General features: G+C 42.3%; 1 protein-coding gene across 3 annotated transcripts; it reads right to left on the bottom strand.

Annotated features, from left to right (window-relative positions):
- Positions 1 to 528: 528 nt before the first annotated feature.
- Positions 529 to 26565, bottom strand: LOC115158462 (dimethylaniline monooxygenase [N-oxide-forming] 5). Of its 3 annotated transcripts, none has more exons than XM_029707428.1 (10): positions 26441 to 26565; positions 13879 to 14017; positions 11706 to 11894; positions 11416 to 11581; positions 11029 to 11171; positions 3972 to 4168; positions 3737 to 3872; positions 3442 to 3661; positions 3203 to 3275; positions 529 to 3109 (listed from the first exon to the last, which is right to left on the bottom strand). In XM_029707428.1, the coding sequence occupies exons 2-10, from the start codon at positions 14008 to 14010 to the stop codon at positions 2674 to 2676; spliced, it is 1692 nt and encodes a 563-aa protein (XP_029563288.1). In that variant the 5' UTR covers positions 14011 to 14017; positions 26441 to 26565; the 3' UTR covers positions 529 to 2673. The 3 variants fall into 3 exon arrangements, with proteins under 3 accessions (XP_029563288.1, XP_029563290.1, XP_029563289.1); XM_029707430.1 differs by having other exon boundaries at positions 26502 to 26563; XM_029707429.1 differs by lacking the exon at positions 26441 to 26565 and adding an exon at positions 23768 to 23867.

Raw genomic sequence — 26565 nt, 5'->3', positions numbered from 1 at the left:
TCTTTCTCACTGTCTATGCTATTGGATAGAGAGCCATCACCGCAGCTGTTCACCCCATGTTAGTGGGCAAATGGACATCGTCAAATCAAAACCCAACCTTCATTTACCCATTGTGACGCACAGATGTTCCAAACTCCATTTTAGATGATTGACTTGATATGAAAAATGATCCTATTTACACTTTATAGTAAATTTTGATACTAGAATAAATGTTTGACTCATATCGATGCCACATAGGAAGTTTTGAAGGGATTTGTTGCTTTTTAAAAAGGTAGTGACACTTTAAGCTGTTTTTCTACCTACTCAAGAGTCAGATGAACTTATAAATACCATGTTTACATCTCTGCATGCAGTGGGAAGGAAGTTAGAGGTAGTTTCGCAAGCCAATGCCAACCAGCGTTAGCGCAAAGACTGGAAGTCTATAGATACAGTAACATATGCTTGTAACAAACAACATTTTAATGTAGGCCAATTGATAAAAGCTGGTGGGTAATGTGTCTCGGTAATTAATTCAACAAACTGCCACAATTAAGGTGTTTCAATAATTGTATTAATCAAACAATTTAATAGATTATAAAATAATCATATAAAATCATTTCCATTCATTGACAAATACTTATTTTCAACTTCTGCCAGGCCTACTTTACTTGCAGGGGCCAAGGCAAGCTTTATTGCAGGGCATATCCCTGTTCATGGAGAGCTACCGTCCTGTAGGTTGACTCCAACCTTTAATGCCTTGTAGTCAGATTTAATTAGCTGATTGATAAACTGAACCATGCTGCTTTCATAACCAAGTGGGAAGGCGGTAATTACCCGTTGTGAAGTCGTAAATATGAGTTTGGTACGTTCACATTTTGAACTGGGAAATACAAACATGGACATCATTAGAAGGCTTGTGATTGTTTTGCTCAGTTTCTGCCCATAAAAAGTATATCCAGAGCTGCTTTCACTTTCTAAATCAAAAGAAATAACAGAATTAATTTTGTATCAACAATTTGTATTTAGTTCTTACCATGAACAACAAACTGCTGAAGATGCCGCCAGGCTTGTAGTCTTTTTGTTGACAGTGATGTCAGAGGTGCAAGTGGGAAATTCAGAGCACGGTGATGAGACAAGTTTCCCACTACTAATTACCAGTTGGAGGGCCATTCAACTGGATTCGTCCCAGTTGTATGTGGTAAATATTGCCACCTTCCCACTTGGTTGTGAACGCAGCATCAGCTTAGTTACAACTGGGGTTGGAGCGAAAACATACGAGGGCAGCTCTCCAGAAACAGGGTTTGATAGCCTTGCTTTATTGCAGTCTCTTGTACATTTTCTCTAATAAGACAGCACAATGCTATTAGTCTACAGTAGTTGTCTTTCACACACTTAGCCTACCCCCTGGTCTTATGGGCCCATTGCAACCAACAGGCAGAATTTAACACGCAGTTGTATGTTAGCACTTGATGCTACTAACGGGAAATGACATGCACCTAAGTGTTAAGACAAACATGCTTTCAACCAAAAACCCACAAGAATAAACCCACAGATCAGTTGATCTCATGTTGTTACTGTGTCAAACAAGTGTGATAGCCAAGATGCAAATGTTTGGCATCTACTCCCACCCCCAATGAAATATCGAACTATAAGGAACATTCCAAATCGGAAGGCTGGTAAATAATTTAAAATGCATATTGTAAGAATATTAGGGCTGCCAAACTATAAAAACATGTAATTGAGTTAATCGCAGGATTTCCTGTGATTAATCACGATTAATGGAAAATTCAGAATTTGCTCAAATTAAGCTGTCATTTAAGATGTTTTATACAAAAAAGCATTACAAGAATATTGATGTCTTGATTTTGTCCAAAGTAACGGTTAGCAAAATTGGGTAGATTGATAAAGCACACTTTCTTTAACCTCAATTTCAACTTGTTTTGACATCGCATTGTTGTTTTTAGCTGTATAGATTGTTTTCAGTGTATTTTGTACGCTTTTAAACAATTCGATTAACCACGATAAAAATAAATGTGAGCACTAAAATTACAAAAACTTAATTTGAGTTAACTCAATAACTCTTACAGCCCTAAAGAATACAGTATTATATATTCATATAAAACATATCAATATAACTAGAATATAATTTGTGTCATCTGAAAAACCTTGATTAGACTATAATTTAATACAGATTATATTAACTCAATCATGATTGGCTTGATTTACTTACACATTTTAGATGTGGACAGTTCAGGGATATTTTAGCCATACTTAATTACACAAGTTATAATTAATGAATTACATAATTTGTAAATGAATAAGTAATGAGTGCACCAACATGAGTTTTCCCTTCATATAACCTACATTGCCACAGTATAATTGCTATCTTAAACAAGAAAATACTATTGTAGTTGTACTGAATGATTATCAAATAGTTAAATCACCCCTTAGTCTGCTCAATTACCAGGTTTTATTTCTACCAAAGATAATATCCTGTAGAGTGTGAACATGTTGGGAGAAAACAGGACTAACTTAACACCAACCTCACACGTAGCTCTGCTTTTTGGGAGTGGAAAATTTTGGAAGCAATTGAGATCAGCTGTACGGGTGATGTTAACGTGTATTGATGGTTTAACAAGAGATCACCTGGAGATAAAATGGTGGCCAACAGTGGTTGCAATAGGCCCATAGTGTTCATTTCCACCCCCACATGGTCTCAGATGGACTGTACATCTTATAGAGGAGGCCTGTGGGATGTGAGAGGAGTGATGAGAGACTGTGTCTAGTATAGAGGGTTAGTAGGAGAACAGCGCCAGACAGGGTCAATGTCAGTCTCAGACTACAGGAGGCTCTGGTTCTGCTCTCTGGTTGTGCAGCCATCCTGGTCCTGAATGGCTGGGCTACTCGCTCCCACTGGGTGAGGATAGCCTGTCGGGCCCCGTCCCACTGCCCTGGCCCTCTCAGACGGTACTGGTACGGAGTGCAGGGCCCCAGCAGCACACGAAGCCCCACACCAGGCTCCCTCAGCAGCAGCCCTAGGAGGTTGGGTCGAACCCCTAACTCCTCTGCCATGGAGTCCAGGTAGGGGATATGGTCCACCTGGAGAGGGTGACGCTCCAAACAGGCAAACCTGGAGGGAGAGGGAGACGCACACAGGTGAATAGTTTGTTACCTATTAGCAAAATAACGATGTGAGTGTAATAACGCATGGTTGTTGTCCCACCTGTTTTGCAAGGTGCTGGTGTCTCTCTTTATGTCCTGCAGCATGGCTTCTTCGGAGGGCAGAGTTAGTAACCCTGGAGCAAGAAATTATGTAATCACACATTAATAATGACAACAACCTCAAAGCTTCAATCACTCGCATTTAAATACACTAGTGTACCCAACAACTTCAGACACAGAGCTGGACAATTCAGGAAAAGGGGAGTTAATGAGTTAGTGAGGGAGTTAGTTAGTTTTTACCTTTAAAGACCCGGGTGGCCCAGCGGGCCTGCATCTCAGCCAGAGGGTTGATGGCTCCCAGGTTACAGATGAAGCCCACTACAGCCAGACTGGGCCGAGCCAGCCCAAGGGGGAACACATTACGGTACAGAGACAGGCGGTGACTGCTACTAGCCAGCAGACCCGAAGGCAGGAAGGGAAAGTCATAGTTGTAGCCGGTGGCAAACACCACAACATCCACCTAGGAAGGAGAGGTAGGGTAGGGGGGAGGTGAGTAGGGAGGAGAGAGTGTGTGTGTGTGGGTGTGTGTGTGTACCTTGTCCACAACGCTGCCGTCCTCAAACGCCACACTGGAGCCTCTGATCTCCCTGATGTTAGGTTTGATCAGAACACGACCAGAGATGATTCGACCAGGCAGGTCATCATTCACCACCGGGATCTGGGCAAAGAACCTGAAATAGATGGATCGGTCAGCCAGCCAGCCAGCCAGTCAGCCAGTCAGCCAGTCAGCCAGTCAGCCAGTCAGCCAGATAGATATGTATAGAGCATACCCGTGTTTTGGCTGTAGGCCGTACAGTCTGTGGTCGAAGCTCTGGTTCAGATTCTTCTCCATCATCCTGGTAATCCAGAAGGGGAAGAGCTTCTGCAGCAGCTTGTCCAATCGTGAAGTGCCCACCAGGTCACCTGGCAGGCCCCCTGCCCCCACCCTGCTGACCACCCATGCCCCCTTCCGTGTGCTGAGGTACACCTGTAGACCAGGAGAGGAAGGGTTAATGATCTTTGTCTGAGATGGCCTAGTTATTATACACCGACGATATCTTACTTTATCTAAACAATGTATCTCAATACCTCCCAAACGCTTTGAAGATCATAGACAAATTCAGCACCATCTGAAGTTATAAAATAAATCTTACCAAATCTGCCCTACTGCCTCTCAAGACCCTGATGGAGGACTCCATCTCAACTTATGGTATCCCAATAGTTTTCCATTTTAATATTTGGGAATAAATATATTTCCTTCCATAGATAAAACCATTTCTAGAAACTTTAACAGAACACTCAAGTCAATACGACCTCAGTAGATAGACTAACATCCCAGTTGCTTTAATTGCCACTGATGAATTTCTGTACAGTGCCTTCAGAAAGTATTCACACCCCTTGACTTTTTCCACATTTTATTGTGTTACAGCCTGAATTTAAAATGGATTAAATTGAGGGGTTGTCACTGGCCTACACACAATACCCCATAATGTCAAAGTGGAAATTCTAATGAAATAAAAATGAAAAGCTGAAATGTCTTGAGTCAATAAGTATTCAATTAGTAAAAAGTTGCTTAACAAGGTCACATAAGTTGCATGGACTCACTGTGTGTGCAATAATAGTGTTTAACATGATTTTTGAATGACTAACTCATCTTTGTACCCCACACATACAAATATTTGTAAGGTCCCTCCGTCGAGCAGTGAATTTCAACCACAAAGACCAGAGATTTTCCAATGCCTCGCAATGTTCTTGACCCTAACCAGTCAGGCTTCAAGACGGGTCACTCAACCAAGACTGTTCTTCTCTGTGTCACAGAGGCTCTACGCACTGCCAAAGCTGACTCTCTTCTGTTCTCATCCTCCTAGATCTATCCGTTGCCTTTGACACCATGAACTATCAGATCCTCCTCTCAGGGCTGGGCGTCTCAGGCTGTGCACACTATTGGATTGCATCCTACCTAGCAGGCTGCTCCTACCAGGTGACGTGGAGAGGATCTACATCTGCACCACATACACTCACTACTTGTGTCCTCCAGGGCTCGGTTCTAGGCCCTCTCCTCTTCTCTCTACACACCAAGTCAATCTGCTCCGTCATATCCTCACTCGGCTCTGTCATGGTATCTCCTATCATTGCTATGCGGATGACACTCAACTACTTTTTCCTTCCCCCCTTCTGGCACCCAGGTGTTAACACGCATCTCTCCGTGCCTGGCAGATATCTCAACTTGGATGTCAGCCCACCACCTCAAGCTTAACAAGACTGAGCTGCTCTTCCTCCCAGCAAAGGCTTTCCCACTCAAAGATCTCTCCATCATGGTTGAAAACTCCACAGTGTCGCCCTCCCATAGTGCAAAGAATCTTGGCGTGACCCTGTCGTTCTCTGCAAACATCAAAAGCAATGACTCGCTCCTGCAGGTTAATTCTCTACAACATCCGTAGAGTACAACCTTTCCTCACACAGGAAGCGGCACAGATCCTAATCCAGACACTTGTACTCTTCCGTCTGAAATACTGCAACTCGCTGTTGGCTGGGCTCTCCGCTTGTGCCATCAAACCCCTGTAACTTCTCCAGAACGCAGCAGCCCGTCTGGTTTTCAACCTTCCCAAGTTCTATCATGTCACCCCGCTCCTCTGCACATTCCACTGGCTTACAGTTGAAGCTTGCATCCACTACAAGACCATGGAGCTCACCTATGGAACAGCAAGAGGAACTAACTTGAGGCTATGCTCTAACCCTACACCCCAACCCGAGCACTCCGTTCTGCCACCTCAGGTCTCTTGGCCCTCCCATCCCTACGGGAGGGCAGTTCCCGCTCAGCCCAGTCCAAGCTCTGCTCTGTCCTGGCATCCCAATGGTGGAACCAGCCTCCCCCTGAAGCTAGAACAGCAGAGTCCCTGACCATCTTCTGAAAACATCTGAAACCTTACCTCTTCAAAAAGTATGTTAAATAATCCTCCTCCTCACCTCGACCCCTTCTAGCACTGACTCTACTGACAGCCACATTGAGGAAAAATGTACTTTCTATGCCTGTGATGTGGTTGTCCCACCTAGCTATCTTAAGATGAATGCACTAACTGTAAGTCGCTCTGGATAAGTGTCTGCTAAATGACTAAATTGTAAATGTAAAATGCAAAGAAACCGCACAGGGATTTCACCAGGAGGCCAATGGTGAATTTAAAACAGTTTGATTTTAAATGGCTGTGATAGGAGAAAACAACATTGTTACTCCACAATACTAACCTAATTGACAGAATTTAAAGGATGCCTGTACAAAATAAAAATTATTCCAAAACATGCATCCTTTTTGCAACAAGGCACTAAAGTAATAGTGCAAGAAATGTGGCAAAGCAATTCACTTTTTGTCCTGAATACAAAGTGTTATGTTTGAGGCCAGTCTAATGCAACACATTACTAAGTACCATTCTCCATATTTTCAAGCATAGTGGTGGCTGCATCATGTTATGGGTATGCTTGTAATAGTTAAGGACTGGGGAGTTTTTCAGGATAAAGTAGAAATGGAATGGAGCTAAGCAGAGTCAAAATTCTAGAGGAAAACCTAGTTCGGTCTGCTTTCCACACTACCCTGGGAGATGAATTCACCTTTCAGCACAACAATAACCTAAAACACAAGGCCAAATATACACTGGAGTTGCTTACCAAGAAGACAGTGAAGGTTCCTAAATTGCCGAGTTACAGCTTTGACTTAAATCTACTTGAAAATCTATGTCAAGACCTGAAAATGGTTGTCTAGTAATGATCAACAATCAATTCGAAAGAGCTTGAATAATGTTTTAAATAGTAAAATGTCACACAATCCAGGTGTGGAAAGCTCTTAGAGACTTACCCAGAAAGACTCATAGCTGTATTCGCCTCCAAAGGTGCTTCTACAAAGTATTGACTCAGGGATGTGAATACTTATGTAAATTAGATTTTCCTGTATTTCATTTTCAATAAATTAGCAGAGAGAAATTGTAAACATGATTCCCTTTGTCATTATGGGGTATTGTGTGTAGATTGATGAGAAAAAAACATTATTTAATCCATTTTGAATTTAAGCTGTAACACCCAAAAAATGTGGGATAAGTCAAGGAGCATGAATACTTTCTGAAGGTACTGTTGTTCAAATGCTTCCCTTGTCTCCCCCTTCTGGCTATTGGGGAAAAAATCCATAGTGGGTTTCGAAATGTACATGGCAAGGTAAGCGATCCCGGGTTAAAATTAACAAACTTACAAAGAGGGAAAGACATAGGAGGACTATCCGTACTAAACTTTAAAATTGTATTTCCAGACGGGCTGGGTCCATCTACTCATGCTGTTTACGCCAAATCCTGACTCTGCCATCAGCGTGATGCAACAAGAACGGGGATTCGACGGACCAGGTGATGTTTTTCAACTCTTCAATTGTCCAGTGTTGGTGATCGTGTGCACACTGGAACTGCTGCTTCTTGTTTTTAGCTGATAGGAGTGGAACCCGGTGTTGTCGTCTGCTGCAACAATCCATCCATGACATGGATTGACGAGTTGTGCATCCTCGAGATGCCATTCTGCACACCACTGTTGTACTGTACAATGATATACGTCTGTTAGCTTAGGAAAGCTAATTCATTTCCAAATCGTGAAAAGAGAGTAAAGACAGATTCAAGTTGGATATTCGATGGATATTCGCGCTTTCAAACCACTTGAGCCACAGACTCCAAATAAGTGTCATTATGTTGCAAATAATTGCGCACAACATTGCACAGGTCTTATTTTCACGATTTGGACATTCATTCGCTTTCCTAAGCTAATAAACATGTGGAAATGTGAGCAGCATTTTCTATTCCTAGTTGAATTTGTTAGGTAGCGTAAACAACGTAAAACTTTTTTTACATTCGAATTTCAATAGCTCATTGGTCATGTGACCTACTTGACTCAAACAAGGTTCAGAATGTCCACTGACTACCCTTCTATATTGCACACCCTTTAGTTTGTCCATTTTCATCTCACAAGATTTTACATACATTTTTCCAAATGTAAAATTTCAATAGCTCCTTGGTCATGTGACCTACTGACCTTTTTCCAAAATTAATTTAGGTACATTTTTGTGAAGAGGTATGAGGGTTGAGATATGGGTCATGTAATAGTAAAATAATTTAAGGGATCAATACATTTCTATATTGCTTCCCCAGTATCTGCATGAACCATCAGGCCAAGTATTTTTGGTTGACCCTGCTTGACAGAAAGAGATGGAGGAATCAGAACACGCTGCATTCAAATGCAGGTCTTAGTTATTCCATTATACTGGATCTAATACATATTAGCATTATACATACATTCATAAGTGTAATAATTTTTTATGACATACTGTGAAATACTATTTTGGCTGCTGGCTCTGTCACTTTCAGACATGCGCAGAGCAGAATGAAAGGGGATGGGTAGCTCTTGACTTGAACCACAGGGGTTCTCTGTAAAGAGAGAGTAATCCAAAAGGCACAGACACACCCATTGACCTGTATGTATTCTCTCCTGATTGGCTCTGTGGTGCACAGTTTGGCAGTCTGACTAAAGTGCCAGAGGTATGAGGAGAGACATCCTCCTTTGTATTTACGGGAACAAATATTTCCTAACACTTTGGATCCTATTCTTGGACAGTTAGAGACAATGCATCAATGCAAAAAGAAACAACTTACTAATTACTGTCCATGAGTAACCTCAACCTTCTGGGTCTGTGGGTGTTTTGGCCAATAAAGTGCCAACTCAATTCTATCACTGACAAGTCTCTCATGCCCTTATGAACAGGGACACAGGGCAATAGTTTTTAATCTAAACCAGCCCTTTTTTACTGGAGTACACTAACCCCTAATTGGGGCTCTTTTCTTGACACATAGTACCAGTTTACCAGATAAGAAGTCAAGAAGATCAAAAAGTAGATTGTTTTAAGGGTGTAATAAATCCTGTGCTGGCCACATTATCATATCCATTCTGGATTCCGAGTGGTAAAATCATAGCTGAAAAATGCTTCTATGTATGTGTATACATTTTCCCCCAAGACAGAACTGCCAAAGGGGGTGTAGTTGCAATCTACTGCAGAGCTAGCCTGCAGAGGTCTGTCATGCTATCCAGGTCTGTGCCCAAACAGTTCAAGCTTCTACTTTAAAAATCCACCTTTCCAGAAATAAGTCTTTCACTGTTGCCACTTGTTACAGACCCCCCTCAGCCCCCAGCTGTGCCCTGGACACCATATGTGAATTAATTGCCGCCCATTTATCTTCAGAGTTTGTACTGTTAGGGGACCTAAACTTGGATATGCTTAACACCCCGGCCGTCCTACAATCTAAGCTCAATCTCACCCAAAATATCATGGAACCTACCAGGTACAACCCCAAATCCGTAAACTCGGGCATCCTCATAGATATCATCCTGACCAACCTGCCCTCTAAATACACCTCTGCTGTCTTCAACCAGGATCTCAGCGATCACTGCCTCATTGCCTGCGTCCGTAATGGGTCCGCAGTCAAACGACCACCCCTCATCATAGCCAAACGCTCCCTAAAACACTTCAGCGAGCAGGCCTTTCTAATCAACCTGGCCCGGGTATCCTGGAAAGATATTGACCTCATTCCGTCAGTAGAGGATGCCTGGTTATTCTTTAAAAGTGCCTTCCTCACCATCTTAAATAAGCATGCCCCGTTATTTTTTTTTAGATATAGCCCTTGGTTCACTCCAGACCTGACTGCCCTTGACCAGCACAAAAACATCCTGTGGCGTACTGCATTAGCATCGAATAGCCCCCGCGATATGCAACCTTTCAGGGAAGTTAGGAACTTATCGGCAGACTCAACAGCCTTGGTTTCTCAAATGACTGCCTCGCCTGGTTCACCAACTACTTCTCAGATAGTTCAGTGTGTCATATCGGAGGGGCTGTTGTCCGGACCCCTGGCAGTCTCTATGGGGGTGCCACAGGGTTCAATTCTCGGGTTGACTCTTCTCTGTATACATCAATGATGTCGCTCTTGCGGCTGGTGATTCTCTGATCCACTTCTACGCAGACAACACCATTCTGTATACTTCTGGCCCTTCTTTGGACACTGTTAACTAACCATACAACTCTCCTTCCGTCGCCTCCAACTGCTCTTAAATGCAAGTAAAACTAAATGCATGCTCTTCAACTGATCGCTGCCCGCACCCGCCCGCTCGACTAGCATCACTACTCTGGACGGTTCGGACTTAGAATATGTGGACAACTACAAATACCTAGGTGTCTGGTTAGACTGTAAACTCTCCTTCCAGACTCACATTAAGCATCTCCAATCCAAAATTAAATCTAGAATCGGCATCCTGTTTCGCAACAAAGCATCCTTCACTCATGCTGCCAAACATACCCTCATAAAACTGACTATCCTACCGATCCTTGACTTCGGCGATGTCATTTACAAAATAGCCTCCAACACTCTACTGAACAAATTGGATGCAGTCTATCACAGTGCCATCCGTTTAGTCACCAAAGCCCCATATACTACCCACCACTGCGACCTGTATGCTCTCGTTGGCTGGCCCTCGCTTTATATTCGTCGCCAAACCCACTGGCTCAACAATGTTACTTAACGATGATAGCTCCTTACAGATGATTACTGCTGGGAGACAGCACTGCTGCAATAAAGATGTTGACTCTCAGATGGCAATCACCTCACTCTTTCCCAATTTGCCAGTGGATACAGTTACCATTAGAATTATCAACAGCGAGAATGAATGGTGCTACAGATTGCTTAGTTTCTTCCTGTTCATGATAGCTAGGAGTTTTGCATACTTCCCTACATAATATCTGAGAGAAATAATTCCAGAAGAATCAGATGATTTCCCACTCACCTGCTCCGCTACTCTGCTGGCATCCACAGCGATGTCACCTCCAGAATTCCCGATCCCGACCACCACCACCCTCTTCCCCTGCAGCCCCTCAGCACTGCGATATTCCCAACTATGCAAGTACCTGCCCTCAAACTCCTCTATACCTGGGTGGATAAGATAAACAAATGATACTCTATCATGGTATTTGATTAATGATGATAATCGAGCATATTATTCAAATTATACGTTGTGAGGGCTATGACTGGGATATACACATGATAATGTATGTAGGAAGCATGTGATTAGGATTTGAGCCTATATATCTCCAGTGATAGTCTATAAAGCATATAAATGGACAATACACAAAGTCACCAAGGACTATGATAGCGACAGAGAGTTGACAGTTACCTGGGAAGTCATTGAGAGGCAGGTGTGGTTGTGTAAAGTGACCGGTGCAGACCATCACAGCATCAAAGACCTGAGTCTCCCTCTGACCTTCTGTCCTCTCTGTCTCCACCTCCCACTGGCCTGACACTGGGAAGTCTGGCCTCTGTCGCACACTCACCACAGTGGTCTGACACACACAGGTAGACACGCATGCACACACCGCAAAATGAATCATTATTTACCATTGAAAGGGATCATAACATAAGATGTGACTGAATAAACATCAACTTCCTTCCTTCATGCCCTCTGACCTGGAAGACGATGTGCTTGAAGAGGTCAAAGGTCTCAGCGTAAAGTCGTAGGTAGATCAGCAGCTGGGAGTGGTGCATGTTGTTGGGCAGGTGAGCTGGAGGAGGGAAGTCGCTGTATGACATCATTTCCTTGGAGCTGTTGATGATGACAGACTGGTAGATGTTGGCCCTGCCTGGGTCTGGATGCTCCTAAAGGACAAGGACACCGACTAAGGATATGCTCCAATAGACACACTACTATTGAACTTATAACACCTGGCAAGTTTATTTGGTAAATATTTTCTTAACTCTTATTGAACTGCACTGTTGGTTAAGGGCTTGTAAGTTAGCATTTCACGGTAAGGTCAACACTTGTTGTATTCTGCGCATGTGACAAAGTTTGATTTGAAGGGCGAATCCAAATTGTTATGACCGTTATCCTCCTTACAGCCCATTAACAAACAAACAAAACTTTGTTAACTTCATCGGGGTAGGGGGCAGTATTTTGACATCCGGATGAAAAGCGTGCCCGTAGTAAACTGCCTGCTCCTCAGGCCCAGAAGGTAGGATATGCATATTATTAGTAGATTTGGATAGAAAACACTGAAGTTTCTAAAACTGTTTGAATGATGTCTGTGAGTATAACAGAACTCATATGGCAGGCAAAAACCTGAGGAAAAAATCCAACCAGGAAGTAGGAAATCTGAGGTTTTAGTTTTTCAAGTGATTGCCTATCCAGTATACATTTACATTTTATTCATTTAGCAGACGCTCTTATCCAGAGCGACTTACAGTAGTGAATGCATACATTTCATACATTTCCCCCCCCCGTACTGGTCCCCCATGGGAATCGAACCCACAACCCTGGCGTTGCAAACACCATGCTCTACCAACTGAGCCACACAGGACTATACGAAATCGAAAATACTGCCACCTATACCTTGACAGGTTAATATGTTAAATTCTATGTGTAACAGTATAGCTTCCGTCCCTCTCCTCGCCCCAACCTGGGCTCGAACCAGGGACCCTCTGCGCACATCAACAACTGACACCCCACGAAGCATTGTTACCCATCGTGCCACAAAAGCCGCGGCCCTTGCAGCGCAAGGGGAACAACTACTTAAGGTCGCAGAGCGAGTGACGTAACCTGATTGAAACGCTACTAGTGCGCACCACCGCTAACTAGCTAGCCATTTCACATCGGTTACATATGTCGAGGAAAATTATTTAAAAAATATAAACGTTTTCACATAGTATAAGCACTCGGAAGCTGACATTCATCATTCTCATAGAGAATGTCTGGCGGTGTTAGCTAGCTAGCTTCGTGACAAAATATTGCACATTTTGTAATGTTATCTATACAGAAAACATTTTGAACACAGTTTCAGTCTTCTTCATTGATATTCTGTGTCTAACAACATTGCCATTTCAAGCATTGATCTTTGATTAGGATACAGCCTCTAAGTATAACGACCATTTGATACAGTCTAATATGCTAACTAGCCATCACCGTCAATCATTCTCTATGAGAATGCTAACGCTAACTAGCGTCAGCTTCCGTGTGCTTATACTACGTTAAAACAAACTTGCACATTTTTTCAATCATTATCCTTCACAAAGAATAAACACATCTTTCAAATTCTGTGCAAGTTTTGACCAATTTAATTCATATTTAATGAAGTTTTGCTTGTTTGTGAATGAGCCGGAAGTAGAAAAACAATCACGTTCGATCAGGAACGTGTCATCACTAGTTACCACAACGACAAAATCATAAACCCTGCCTATTTCTACAATTTCTCTTCTTAAAATTGTATTTTAAACCTAACCGCCGTAACTAACCACACTGCTAATCTTTAGCCTAACCGTAACCTTAATTTATGACCAGAAATCACATTTTTGTTTTCATTGTTGTTTTCTTTGTGGCTGTGATAACTAGTGGAAACCCAGGAACTGGATCAAGTGAGCGGGGCATCATAAGGTGAATATACCACTTATAATGTGTCCAATGCATTAGATATTGGAACAAAGCCAGGGTTATCTATGAAGCATAAACTTTAGATATTGAAACAGAGCCAGTGTCATTTATATTGGAATCTCCAGCAGTAGTGGGTAATCCCAAAACTCCATATAGGTACACACACGCAGAGTAGATTAGTGTTGATCAGGCATCAGGTTCCTCACCCAGTCCACTCACCTTGAACCTCCACAGCCCTCCGATGTCATCACTGCTCTCGAAGCAGGTGGGCTCCAGACCCTCTTCCAGACAGCTCTTGATGCTGGTCAGACCTGAGGGACCTGCCCCGATCACTGCTACTGTACGCACCATGATGGAACTACACACACACACACACACACACACACACACACACACACACACACACACACACACACACACACACAGAAAGAGAGATATTTGTACCATTGGAATAACTACAACCAATTTACAATATCACACTCACTTGGAGAGAGACTGACAGTGGTGTAAATCACGTCATAATTTCCTCAAAGTTTGGACCGACAGATGTAGCTTATTGAATAGCCTATATAGAATATGGATAAAATGCATCCTCCAATTGCAACGTCTACGCCCACACATAGTCTCAATACATTTGTATATGGTTAATACCCTCAAACACCAAGTTAGGCATACTTCATTATCATGAATGATAACTCCACGTTTTACTGGTGAAACGTCCAAACTGCATCTGCATGCCATTCATTTGATTTCAATCAGTTTCATGGATGGGAATATGCATTTAGCTATTCTTGAATTACTCTTTCGTGAGCGATTTAGAGCAGATGGCATTAAACTATTAGTCTTTCTTGTTTTTGTTTCAATCAAAGCATATGTGACCGACCGGCTCCAAACCAGTCTTATGTAGAAACATTTGGACTTGTTTTTTTACATTGGATAAAAGTAGAGACTCAGAGCTACAAAATGCTATATCATACACTACAATTGAGGAACAATGGGAAAGTAATTTTGGTTTGAAAGTTGATAAACTCATTTTTAAAATTTTTAAAAATGGCCATTGAATGTTCTGGTACTACTACTGGAGAGCCTTCTACACCCATTCAGCATCGTTCACACCCTCTTAAGCTTTAGCACCGCACATCTCTCTAAGGGTTGAGCCGAGCATTCTGTACGAACAGAAGTCAAGCACCCAAGCTAACTTGCTAGCTACTTCCAGACACAAATGACAGAACAGCTCACTGAACATTACTCGCCCTAGCAAAGCTGGTTAGGCTGTTATGTTATCTAGAGCGTTGGTGACCGCAACTGTGCTGTCAGATTGTCAGTTCGTAAATTCAAAACGTGTCGCTTTCGGAAAGTTCAACGCACACTCCGGACGATGAGTAGGGTTGATCTAAAAGTTCTGGCCTCACAACGGCAGTCAGTCAAACACCCAAGCTTACTGGCCAACATTGGCTAGCTTGCTAACTACTTCCAGACACATAATGAGAGAACACCCCACTCTGACCATTACTTGCCCTAGCAGAGTTGGCTAGGTTGTTTTGATGTTATCCAGAGCGTTGGTGACTAACTTTCCTGCAAATATCCCAAGCAGGGCTACAGCAACTTCCAGAGAGGGTCAGGCTCCTTGGGCTTTTCAGTGGCCACTCTGGTTTTGGGGTCTTAGGCAGAATGGTGTCGCTTTAACCAAGTGGTCAGATATCGTTCTGGGTTCCACTGCGCGAGAGGGGGTCCGTGGAGTTTTATGAACATCAATGGAGACGCAGTGAATTAGGATCATAGATACCGTTGGTGTGAGAAAGTTCATCTGTTTAAACCCCGTCACACTCCGCCGAGCTGCAGATTTTCCCCCCACGTTCTTATTGGCCAAAATGGTCAAGCCTGACGGGCCTCCGCAGTGCACACACGTAGCCTACAGTTCTTCATAAGTCTCGCCACTGTCAGAGAAAAGACTGCCACTTACCTACCTTTAGGCTGCTATACATATTTATTTGGTTTACCATTGGCCATGGGCTTTTATTGGCAATTAAATATAATTTATTTAGAATTTATAAAAATTTATTTTTATAGTTTCACCAGCTCCGAAAATAAGTGAGGGAGCACCACTAACCCACGCTCCGGCAGCACTACACCCCTGGACACTAGGAACCCTTCCCTGCACATGCAGGAGAGGGTCATTGCCAGACCAGATCAGTGCCTCTGATTGGTTAGTGGGATTGGCACCGTTTCTGGAGGATGGTCACAAAAAATGTCCAGCTAAGAGATAAAGTTTATGACCCCTTGACTATAGGCCCTGGTGGGGTGGAATGTGGACTGAGGTGTGAGATGGACAGCACCACAGGAAGGGGAATTCAAGGCTTTCTTTCTAATTTGTTTCATTTGAACCGTGTTGGTGTTATTTTAACCATGTTTTGCATTTCTCTGAAGGCACTATTTCTTTAGAACTCACTGATTGGATTTTCAATCCATACACCCTTGTCAATCAATGATTGGCTTAGCAACTCACAGCTATTTACAGCGCATTCAGAAAGTATTCAGACCCCTTCTCTTTTTTATACATTTTGTTACATTAGCCTTATTCTAAAATGGATTTAAAAAAAACTCCTCATCAATCTGCACATAATACCCCATAATGACAAAGCAAAAACAAGTTTTTATACATTTTTGCACATTTGCTGAAATATCACATGTATATAAGTATTCAGACCCTTTGCTATGAGACTCGAAATTGAGCTCAGGTGCATCCTGTTTCCACAGTGGCCTTCATCATTCTTAATTGGAAGAATTTGGAATCACCAAGACTCTTCCTAGAGCTGTCCACCCGGCCAAACTGAGCAATCGGGGGAGAAGGGCCTCGATCAGGGAGGTGACTAAGAACACGATGGTCAATCTGAAAGAGCTCCAGAGTTCTGCTGTGGAGATGGGAGAAGCTTTCAGAAGGACAACCATCTATGCAGCACTCCACCAATCAGGCCTTTATGATAGAGTGGCCAGACGGAAGTCACTCCTCAGTAAAAGGCACATGACAGCCTGCTTGGAGTTTGGCAAAGGCCCCTAAAGGAATCTCACACCATGAGAAACAATATTCTCTGGTCTGATGAAACCATGATTGAACTCTTTAGCCTGAATGCCATGCGTCACATCTGGATGGCACCATCCCTACGGTGAAGCATGGTGGTGGCCGCATCATGCTGTCGGGATGTTTTTCAGCAGCAGGGATGGGAGACTAGTCAGGATCGAGGCAAAGATGAACGGATCAAAGTACAGAGAGATCCTTGATGAAAACCTGCTCCAGAGCGCTCAGGACCGCAGACCGGGGAAGGTTCTCCTTCCAACAGGACAACGACATTAACCTGTTGGGGCTAGGGGGCAGTATTTGCACGGCCGGATAAAAAACATACCCGATTTAATCTGGTTACTACTCCTGCCCAGTAACTAGAATATGCATATAATTATTGACTTTGGATAGAAAACACCCTAAAGTTTGTAAAACTGTTTGAATGGTGTCTGTGAGTATAACAGAACTCATTTGGCAGGCCAAAACCTGAGAAGATTCCTTACAGGAAGTGGCCTGTCTGACCATTTCTTGCCCTCCTTGATCATCTCTAACAAAAACAGGGGATCTCTGGCATGACGTGACACTTCCTACGGCTCCCATAGGCTCTCAGAACCCGGGAAAAAGCTGAATGACGTAATTTCAGGCCCAGGCTGAAACACACTAGCGCGTTTGGCAAGTGCTCTATCAGAGGGCCATCAGACTGAGGCTCGTGCATGAGGGGATAGCATGCTTTTACTTTCACTCTCTTTGTAATAAAAAACGATTTCCCGGTCGGAATAGTATCGCTTTTTTACGAGAAAAATTGCATAAAAATTTATTTTAAACAGCGGTTGACATGCTTCGAAGTACGGTAATGGAATATTTAGAATTTTTTTGTCACGAAATGCGTCGTGCTCGTAACCCTTATTTACCCTTTCGGATAGTGTCTTGAACACACAAACAAAACGCCGCCATTTGGATATAACTATGGATTATTTGGGACCAAACCAACATTTGTTATTGAAGTAGAAGTCCTGGGAGTGCATTCTGACGAAGACAGCAAAGGTAATAATATTTCTTATAGTAAATCTGACTTTGGTGAGTGCTAAACTTGCTGGGTGTCTAAATAGCTAGCCCTGTGATGCAGAGTTATCGACTGAGAATATTGCAAAATGTGCTTTCACCGAAAAGCTATTTTAAAATCGGACATAGAGTGCATAGAGGAGTTCTGTATCTATAATTCTTAAAATAATTGTTATGTTTTTTGTGAACGTTTATCGTGAGTAATTTAGTAAATTCACCGGAAGTGTTCGGTGGGAATGCTAGTCACATGCTAGTCACCTGCTAATGTAAAAAGCTGGTTTTTGATATAAATATGAACTTGATTGAACAGACATGCATGTATTGTATAACATAATGTCCTAAGATTGTCATCTGATGAAGATCATCAAAGGTTAGTGCTGCATTTAGCTGTGGTTTGGGTTTATGTGACATTATATGCTAGCTTGAAAAATGGGTGTCTGATTATTTCTGGCTGGGTACTCTGCGGACATAATCTAATGTTTTGCTTTCGTTGTAAAGCCTTTTTGAAATCGGACAGTGTGTTTAGATTAACGAGAGTCTTGTCTTTAAAATGCTGTAAAATAGTCATATGTTTGAGAAATTGAAGTAATAGCATTTCTAAGGTATTTGAATAACGCGCCACGGGATTCAACTGGCTGTTGAGTAGGTGGGACGCTTCCCCAGAGAGGTTAAGCACGCAGCCAAGACAACGCAGGAGTGGCTTTGGGACAAGTCTCTGAGTGGCCCAGCCAGAGCCCGGACTTGAACCCGATCCAATGCTCCCCATCCAACCTGACAGAGCTTGAGAGGATCTGCAGAGAAGAAACGGGAGAAACTCCCCAAATACAGGGGTGCCAAGCTTGTAACGTCATACCCAAGAAGACTCGGCTGTAATCGCTGTCAAAGGTGCTTTAACAAAGTACTGAGTAAAAGGTCTGAATACTTATGTAAATGTAATATATACATTTGCAAACATTTCTAAAAACCTGTTTTTGCGTTGTCATTATTGGGTATTGTGTGTCGATTGATGAGGGGGAAAAAAACCAATTCAATCCATTTTTGAATAAGGCTGTAAAATAACAAAATGTGGAAAAAGTCAAGGCGTCTGAATACTTTCCGAATGCACTGTAAGTGGATTTGAGTCAGTCTATACTGTAACTTCACATTAATCTATATATTTCCCCCCTTTAACCTTCGACAATGAACGTACACCTCAAACTAAACGTTATCTACAGAGAGAAGCAGCAGTTATGTGGATGTGAACTTTGGTCTAGTTAAATGTTTTTACAGCCTGAGTGAGGATACCCAACAATTGGAACGTTTAACCCCCACACAACCTGCATTTGAAATGACTGCCAAGGTAGGGAAGATTTAGAAATGAGACTACTTAAACCATCTAAACTGGAACAACCATCTCAGTAACAGGGTGCAATAAATCCAACTACTAACAGATAGGATTAGTTTAGAAACATGCATGTTATTGTTTGTTTGAGAAGCATAAGACGAATCCATCAATGTAGCTGTCAAGCACAAATATTGAAACAAACGATTCGAAATCAACCTGCAATAGATCATGCTCAGAAATATGATAATGATGGGTGTGTTTGACTGTTTCTAAGTGTGTTACTCTACACAGAGTAAAAATGACCCAATCACACTCAACTCTGGGTATTAACACCAACACTGGGGTTATTTTACACCACTTAGTTAATTTAACTCCTGAAATCAACTCTAGAAATGTTACACTGAAAAATCATCACTAGGTAACACTTGCCAATTTGCTGTGTACAAATACTATATGGGAATAATACAGGTACAGTTTAAAACATTCTCACATCTCTTTAAAAACATAAACTCAGCAAAAAAAGAAACGTCCTTTTGCAGGACCCTGTCTTTCAAAGAATTCGTAAAAATCAAAATAACTTCACAGATCTTCATTGCAAAGGATTTAAACACCGTTTCCCATGCTTGTTCAATGAACCATAAACAATTAATGAACATGCACCTGTGGAACGCTCGTTAAGACACTAACAGCTTACAGACAGTAGGCAATTAAGGTCACAGTTATGAAAACTTAGGACACTAAAGAGGCCTTTCTACTGACTCTGAAAAACACCAAAAGAAAGATGCCCAGGGTCCCTGCTCATCTGCGTGAACGTGCCTTACACGGAACCCCCTGCGCACGTGCGCCATCATGCATAAATGTATTTCGTCCCCCCACACCAAACGCGATCACGACACACAGGTTAAAATATCAAAACAAACTCTGAACCAATTATATTAATTTGGGGACAGGTCGAAAAGTATTAAACATTTATGGCAATTTAGCTAGCTAGCTTGCACTTGCTAGCTAATTTGTCCTGGGATATAAACATTGAGTTGTTATTTTACCTGAAATACACAAGGTCCTCTACTCCACCAATTAATCCACACATAAAACGGTCAACCGAATCATTTGTAGTCATCTCTCCTCCTTCTAGGCTTTTTCTTCTCGACTTTATATTGCGATTGGCCACTGTCATAAATTAGGTGCATTACCACCACTGACCTCGTTCGTCTTCAGTCACCCATGTGGGTATAACCAATGATGAGATGGCACGTGAGTACCTGCTTCTATAAACCAATGAGGAGATGGGAGAGGCAGGACTTGCAGCGCGAACTGCGTCAGAAATAGAACTGACTTCTATTTTGGCGCACGCGAGCAGTGTGGGTGCAATAACTGAATAATATCGATTTTTACATTTATTTTTCAACGCTCACGCACGCGACGTGAGCGGTGTAGTCAGCCTGTTAGGCATGCTGCAAGGAGGCATGAGGACTGCAGATGTGGCCAGGGCAACAAATTGCAATGTCCGTACTGTGAGACGCCTAAGACAGCGCTACAGGGAGACAGAATTGACAGCTGATCGCTCTCGTAGTGGCAGACCACGTGTAACAACACCTGCACAGGATTGGTACAGCCGAACATCACACCTGCGGGACAGGTTCAGGATGGCAACAACAACCAGGAATGTACAATCCCTCCATCAGTGCGCAGACTGTCCACAATAGGCTGAGAGGCTGGACTGAGGGCTTGTAGGCCTGTTGTAAGGCAGGTCCTCACCAGACATCACTGGCAACAAACCCACCGTCACTGGACCAGACAGGACTGGCAAAAAGTGCACTTCACTGACGAGTTGCGGTTTTGTATCACCATGGGTGATGGTCGGATTCACGTTTATCGTCGAAGGAATGAGCGTTACACTGAGGCCTGTACTCTGGAGCGGGATCGATTTGGAGGTGGAGGTCCGTCGTGGTCTGGGGCGGTGTGTCACAGCATCATTGGACTGAGCTTGTTGTCATTGCAGGCAATCTCAACGCTGTGCGTTACAGGGAAGACATCCTCCTCCCTCATGTGGTTACCTTCCTGCAGGCTCATCCTGACATGACCCTCCAGCATGACAATGCCACCAGCCATACTGCTCGTTCTGTACGTGATTTCCTGCAAGACAGGAATGTCAGTGTTCTGCCATGGCCAGCGAAGAGCCCGGATCTCAATCCCATTGAGCATGTCTGGGACCTGTTGGATCGGAGGGTGAGGGCTAGGGCCATTCCCCCCCAGAAATGTCCGGGAACTTGCAGGTGCCTAGGTGGAAGTGTGGGGTAACATCTCACAGCAAGAACTGGCAAGTCTGGTGCAGTCCATGAGGAGGAGATGCACTGCAGTACTTAATGCAGCTGGCGGCCACACCAGATACTGACTGTTACTTTTGATTTTGACCCCCTTTTGTTCAGGGACACATTATTCCATTTCTGTTAGTCACATGTCTGTGGAACTTGTTCAGTTTATGTCTCAGTTGTTGAATCTTGTTATGTTCATACAAATATTTACACATGTTAAGTTTGCTGAAAATAAACGCAGTTGACAGTGAGAGGCCGTTTCTTTTTTTGCCCAGTTTACAATTACTCAAACTCTCTTGATGTTAAAGTTTAAATGCTGAGGTAAACACTAATGCTCAGGCACTATTTAAAAGAAAGATTCAGAAGGGCCCTATAACCCTTAACCTACATACATGGATAGGAGTATACTGCCAAGATAAAGAGGGGAAATAAAGAGAGTGGGAGAGAGAAAGAAACCCACTGGGCACACGCTGGTTGAATCAATGTTTCCACGTTTCAATTAAATTACATTGAACCAAAGGAGTTGGTTTGGAGTAGACATTGAATTGACTTCTGTGCCCAGTGGGAAGAGAGGGACAGGGAGGGTCTAGGGTAACAAAAATGTCGGTGTGAGCCAAAGAGAACGGAACATGGCAGAGAGCCAAAACACATATTTTCTGGAAATCCTATAGAGCATGGGAATGATCACTGTAAAGCTGCTCAACTCTCAGTAACACAGCATGATAAGAGTTGTTCCACGAATAGAGTGCCTTTAATTTACACTCAATTTAACAGCTGGATCACGTACATCTACGCTTTAACTAAACCATGTTAAAAATGATAATATCAGTGTTACCCTGTTACCCATACATAGAAAGGCATTGTTTTTACAAGTTAAAGGTTTTTGTTGCCCCTCCCTTTTGCACACATCAAGCATCCATTCCCCTTGTCACAAGGGAAGGTATGGCTAATTTAAGATGTTACTTTAATTGTCACCCATTAGTCATTTTTAATTTAACCTCTAGAGATGGAAAAACATATTTGTTATGAAGTTGAACATGTGCTGTTTATGACAGAATGTAAAAAGTTTAAAATACTTTCAAATAAATAAATAATTATACTACCCATATATGAGTGAGTCAATCAGGCCACAGAAGGGTATAAACATAAAATAATACAGTATATTACAAATACCTGTGACTAATGCCACGTTCACGTGCTAGTCGGAACTAGGAAACTGACATTTCTGACTTGCTAACTTGCTGTAGAAAGATGATCTGAGTTTCCCACTTGGGAGGTATCAGAATCCTGAGTGGCTCAGTGGTCTAAGGCACTTCATCGCAGTGCTAGAGGCGTCACTACCGACCCGGATTCGGTCCCGGGCGGTATCATAACCGTCCGTGAATGGAAGTCCCATAGACGGCACATAATTGGCCCAGTGTCGTCTGTGTTAGGCATTTATTGTAAATAAGAATTTGTTCTTAACTGACTTGCCTAGTTAAATAAAGGTTAAATGAAATAAAAATGAGAGAAAAAAAAAATCTACCAAAAGGAAGAGCTACGCAAATAACTTATGTTAATTTTAAGGGTCATAGCCAGACCAGATCAGTGCCTCTGATTGGTTAGCGCCACTGTTTCTGGGGGATGGTCACAAAAATAGTTCAACTAGGAGCAAAAGTTTATGCCCCCTTGACTATAGGCCCGGAATAGGGGGATGGGCAGTGGTGATATGGTGATGAGAGAATGTAAACCCTATTTTAACCCTGCATGAGTGGCTATGTTTAATGAAAAATAGTAATTTGCATGTATCTGAAGGCACTGTTTCTTTAGAACTTAACAAATAGGCTTTTCAATTCATACACCATTGTCAATCAATGATTCACTTTGAGACCTACATCTATTTAAGAGTGCTTGAGTCAATCAGAAGAACAGAGAAAGGTATAAATAGAAAACTATGCAGGTAATCAAAAATACCTGACTTCAAACTGAACAATAAGAACCTCTAGAAACAAAATATCTGCCTCTTCAGTGAATAAGGAACACAGAGATCCATAAACATGTTTTATCAGTCTTTGATGTAATCAGTGTCTCAGGAAGATTTGCAATATAAATACGGTGCTTTTGTTTTCCCAGAAAATGTAAAAGGGAGAGTTGCTCACCCACTGCTCTGGTTAGACTTTTTTCATAAAAAGCATGAAACATGCAGCCTGTTCCCGTTTAATGGACGCTCGTGGGATCTGGTGGATTCGCGAGGCTATGAGACGTCATTGATCAACACACACACACACACACACACACACACACACACACACACACACACACAAAACGTTTTCAAACAGTAAACATTGATGACGAGGAAGTTGTGCTTACCTCCCTATTCCAGTGGACACGGGTTGAAATGAGCCCAAGATACAAACCCCAGAGATCTTTCTCTCTTCCACCCCTCCCCCAAATCTTCCAGCCCCTTGTCACTGAAACCAACGCTGATTGGTTCATTTCACTAGCCGTGTGTCTGTGGAACAATTATGATTGGTCAACTGTGGCTGATTAGTCAAGAGTGACTCAAATCAAGACATGAGACACAAACCCCAAACCTGATCAAACTGTTTTACATTTTCTTCATTGCTTTTTAAATGTCTAACAACTCTTTCTACACGACAGCAATGCCTTCTTCACTAAGACGTTGCTTTGGTTGGATGTTGAACAGGTACAGAAAGAGGCTGGATATAGCCTACAAGAGTACAAAAATAACTAATATTGCATTTTTGGACATTTGTAGTATTTACTAGTGTTTTTCTGTATGGATAATACTGTAGTATTTACTATAGTATTCTACAGTATATTACAGTTTACAACATAATTCTATAGTAAGTACTTGTAATATTCTATAGTAAACTTTAGTATTTTTTCATGTGGGCAGTTATGAAGGATGGTTTAATTCAATTTAAGCAGGGAGTCCAATTGAGATCAAGGTCTCTTGTTGAAGATAAGATCAGCAGCAACTACACTAAAATGTTAGACACAGATACTACAATCAAGGGAGGAGAATAAGAAACACAAATTTTTTTATAAATACAAAACACAATTATAAACTAGAAAATTACATTTCCTGAAGTGTGTGTGCTTTTGCGTTGTAGTCTTGAAGTAGGCTGAAACGGATCAAGAGCAGCGGTGAATCCAAATGTTGCCTTTGAAGTCTATGGAGCTTTTATGCAAATGTAATGGTCATAGTTCAAAATGTATAGATAGTGAAGGGTTGGCTGAGGACACACTTGATTGATCTTTATAAGGCCATATCAGGACATGTTCAGTATAACCTGTAATTTTCCATTCTGAATAAGCTGTATTTTTCCACTCAGGTAATAAAATGACTTGTTAGCGGGCCTTTCTCTGCTGGACGCTAGCCAGGCAATGCACACTTGTTTTTAAAATGATAATTTTGTGTGGTTGCTTATGGAGCCTCTTCCAGGCACCAGCTCATTATATCCAATGTCATTTTGTGAATATTCCCTTTGAAACTTATCAGTCTTATATTACTCAAAAGTCTGTAATATTGCATGTATAAGTCATTCAAAATTACTATTTAAACCCTGAGACTCAGAACAATCATTTGTATTAGAGCCTTTAGGGCCTTTGAGACATTTGGCTTAGCCATCTTAGCAAATTGCATCGGGCCTCTGTTGGGACATTAAATACATTTTCAGAAACTTGATGACTCATCTGAATTGTCACCTTTTTCACAGGATTCTCCCCCCTAAGCCTTCAATAGTATCAAAAGCATTTTGACAAGCAATGTACAATGCATTTGGAAAGTATTCAGTCCCCTTGACTTTTTCCACATTTTGTTGCGTTACAGCCTAATTCTAAAATGGATTTGGGAGAAGTCTCTGAATGTCCATGAGTGGTCCAGCCAGAGCCCGGACTTGAACATCTCTGGAGAGACCAGAAAATAGCTGTGCAGCGACGCTCCCCATCCAACCTGACAGAGCTTGAGAGGATCTGCAGAGAAGAATGGAAGAAACTCCCCAAGTACAGGTGTGCCAAGCTTGTAGCATCATACCCAAGAAGACTCGAGGCTGTAATCGCTGCCTAAGGTGCTTCAACAAAGTACTGAGTAAAGGGTCTGAATACTTATGTAAATTGTGATATCAGTTTATTTTTTAATACATTTGCAAATATGTCTAAAAACCTGTCATTGCTTTGTCATTATGGGGTATTGTGTGTAAAACAATTAAATCAATTTTAGAATAAGGCTGTAACGCTACAAAATGTGGAAAAAGTGAAGGGTTCTGAATACTTTCAGAATGCACTGTACGTTGAGTCAGTCTGCACATTTAAAGTTGGTTTGGCGTTTAAAACTAGTTATGGTACAAATGTTTACCATGTTAAGCCCCCATGCAGTCTTTCTAATTGTATTTTTAAATCGCTGCATGTCCAATACATCACTGTGGTCTATTTCATTAAAACAAATGTATTTCCCTGAGCCTCTTTTTGACCTTGAAATGCTCAGTCTGTGGGCATGTTGATACAAATTGTAATATATTTACACGCAAAGCCCTGAGTGGCGGAGAGGATCGTCTAGATCAGGGGTAAGTAACTAGATTCAGTCGCGGGCTGATTTTTGTGGGAGCGGATAGTCTGTTCCACAGCCCCCTGATGTCACAACTGCACTGAAACAGGTGGGCTCCAGACCCTCAGACAGACAGCTCTTGATGCTGGTCAGACCTGAGGAACCTGCCCCAATCACACACACACTGAGACATACCGTCCGTCTGCAGTGGGTGGGAGACATAGGACAACACTATAGAAGGCAGATGACAGACACTCTAGTTCAGTTTCCACTGAGCCTACAGAGACACAATTGCATCACCACACAGATCCGTCATCGTTCCTCTGTATGAACTGGCAGCTTAAACCAACAACTGTCCAACTCACTCTACCAACAGAATCACACCTCAGAAAATGTAGATAATTTCATAAACCTGAAATAACAATGCAAACTAATCTAAAATCAGTTGGCTGTCACCCATAGATTGTACTCACCTGGTCCAGTGAGTGGATCAAGAAACCTGTGTCTTGCCTGTATATACTACCTGTTTATTACCTGTGCTAGCTGGTCTGGAAAACTTCTAAACTCCCAGAACCCAGGTTTTTGTGTAACCTCAGTC

Source organism: Salmo trutta, chromosome 22, assembly GCF_901001165.1.
Source record: "Salmo trutta chromosome 22, fSalTru1.1, whole genome shotgun sequence".
Classification (NCBI taxonomy): Eukaryota; Metazoa; Chordata; class Actinopteri; order Salmoniformes; family Salmonidae; genus Salmo; species Salmo trutta.
The sequence above is the reverse complement of the archived record's forward strand: the minus strand, read 5'-3'. Positions and strand labels throughout refer to the sequence as shown.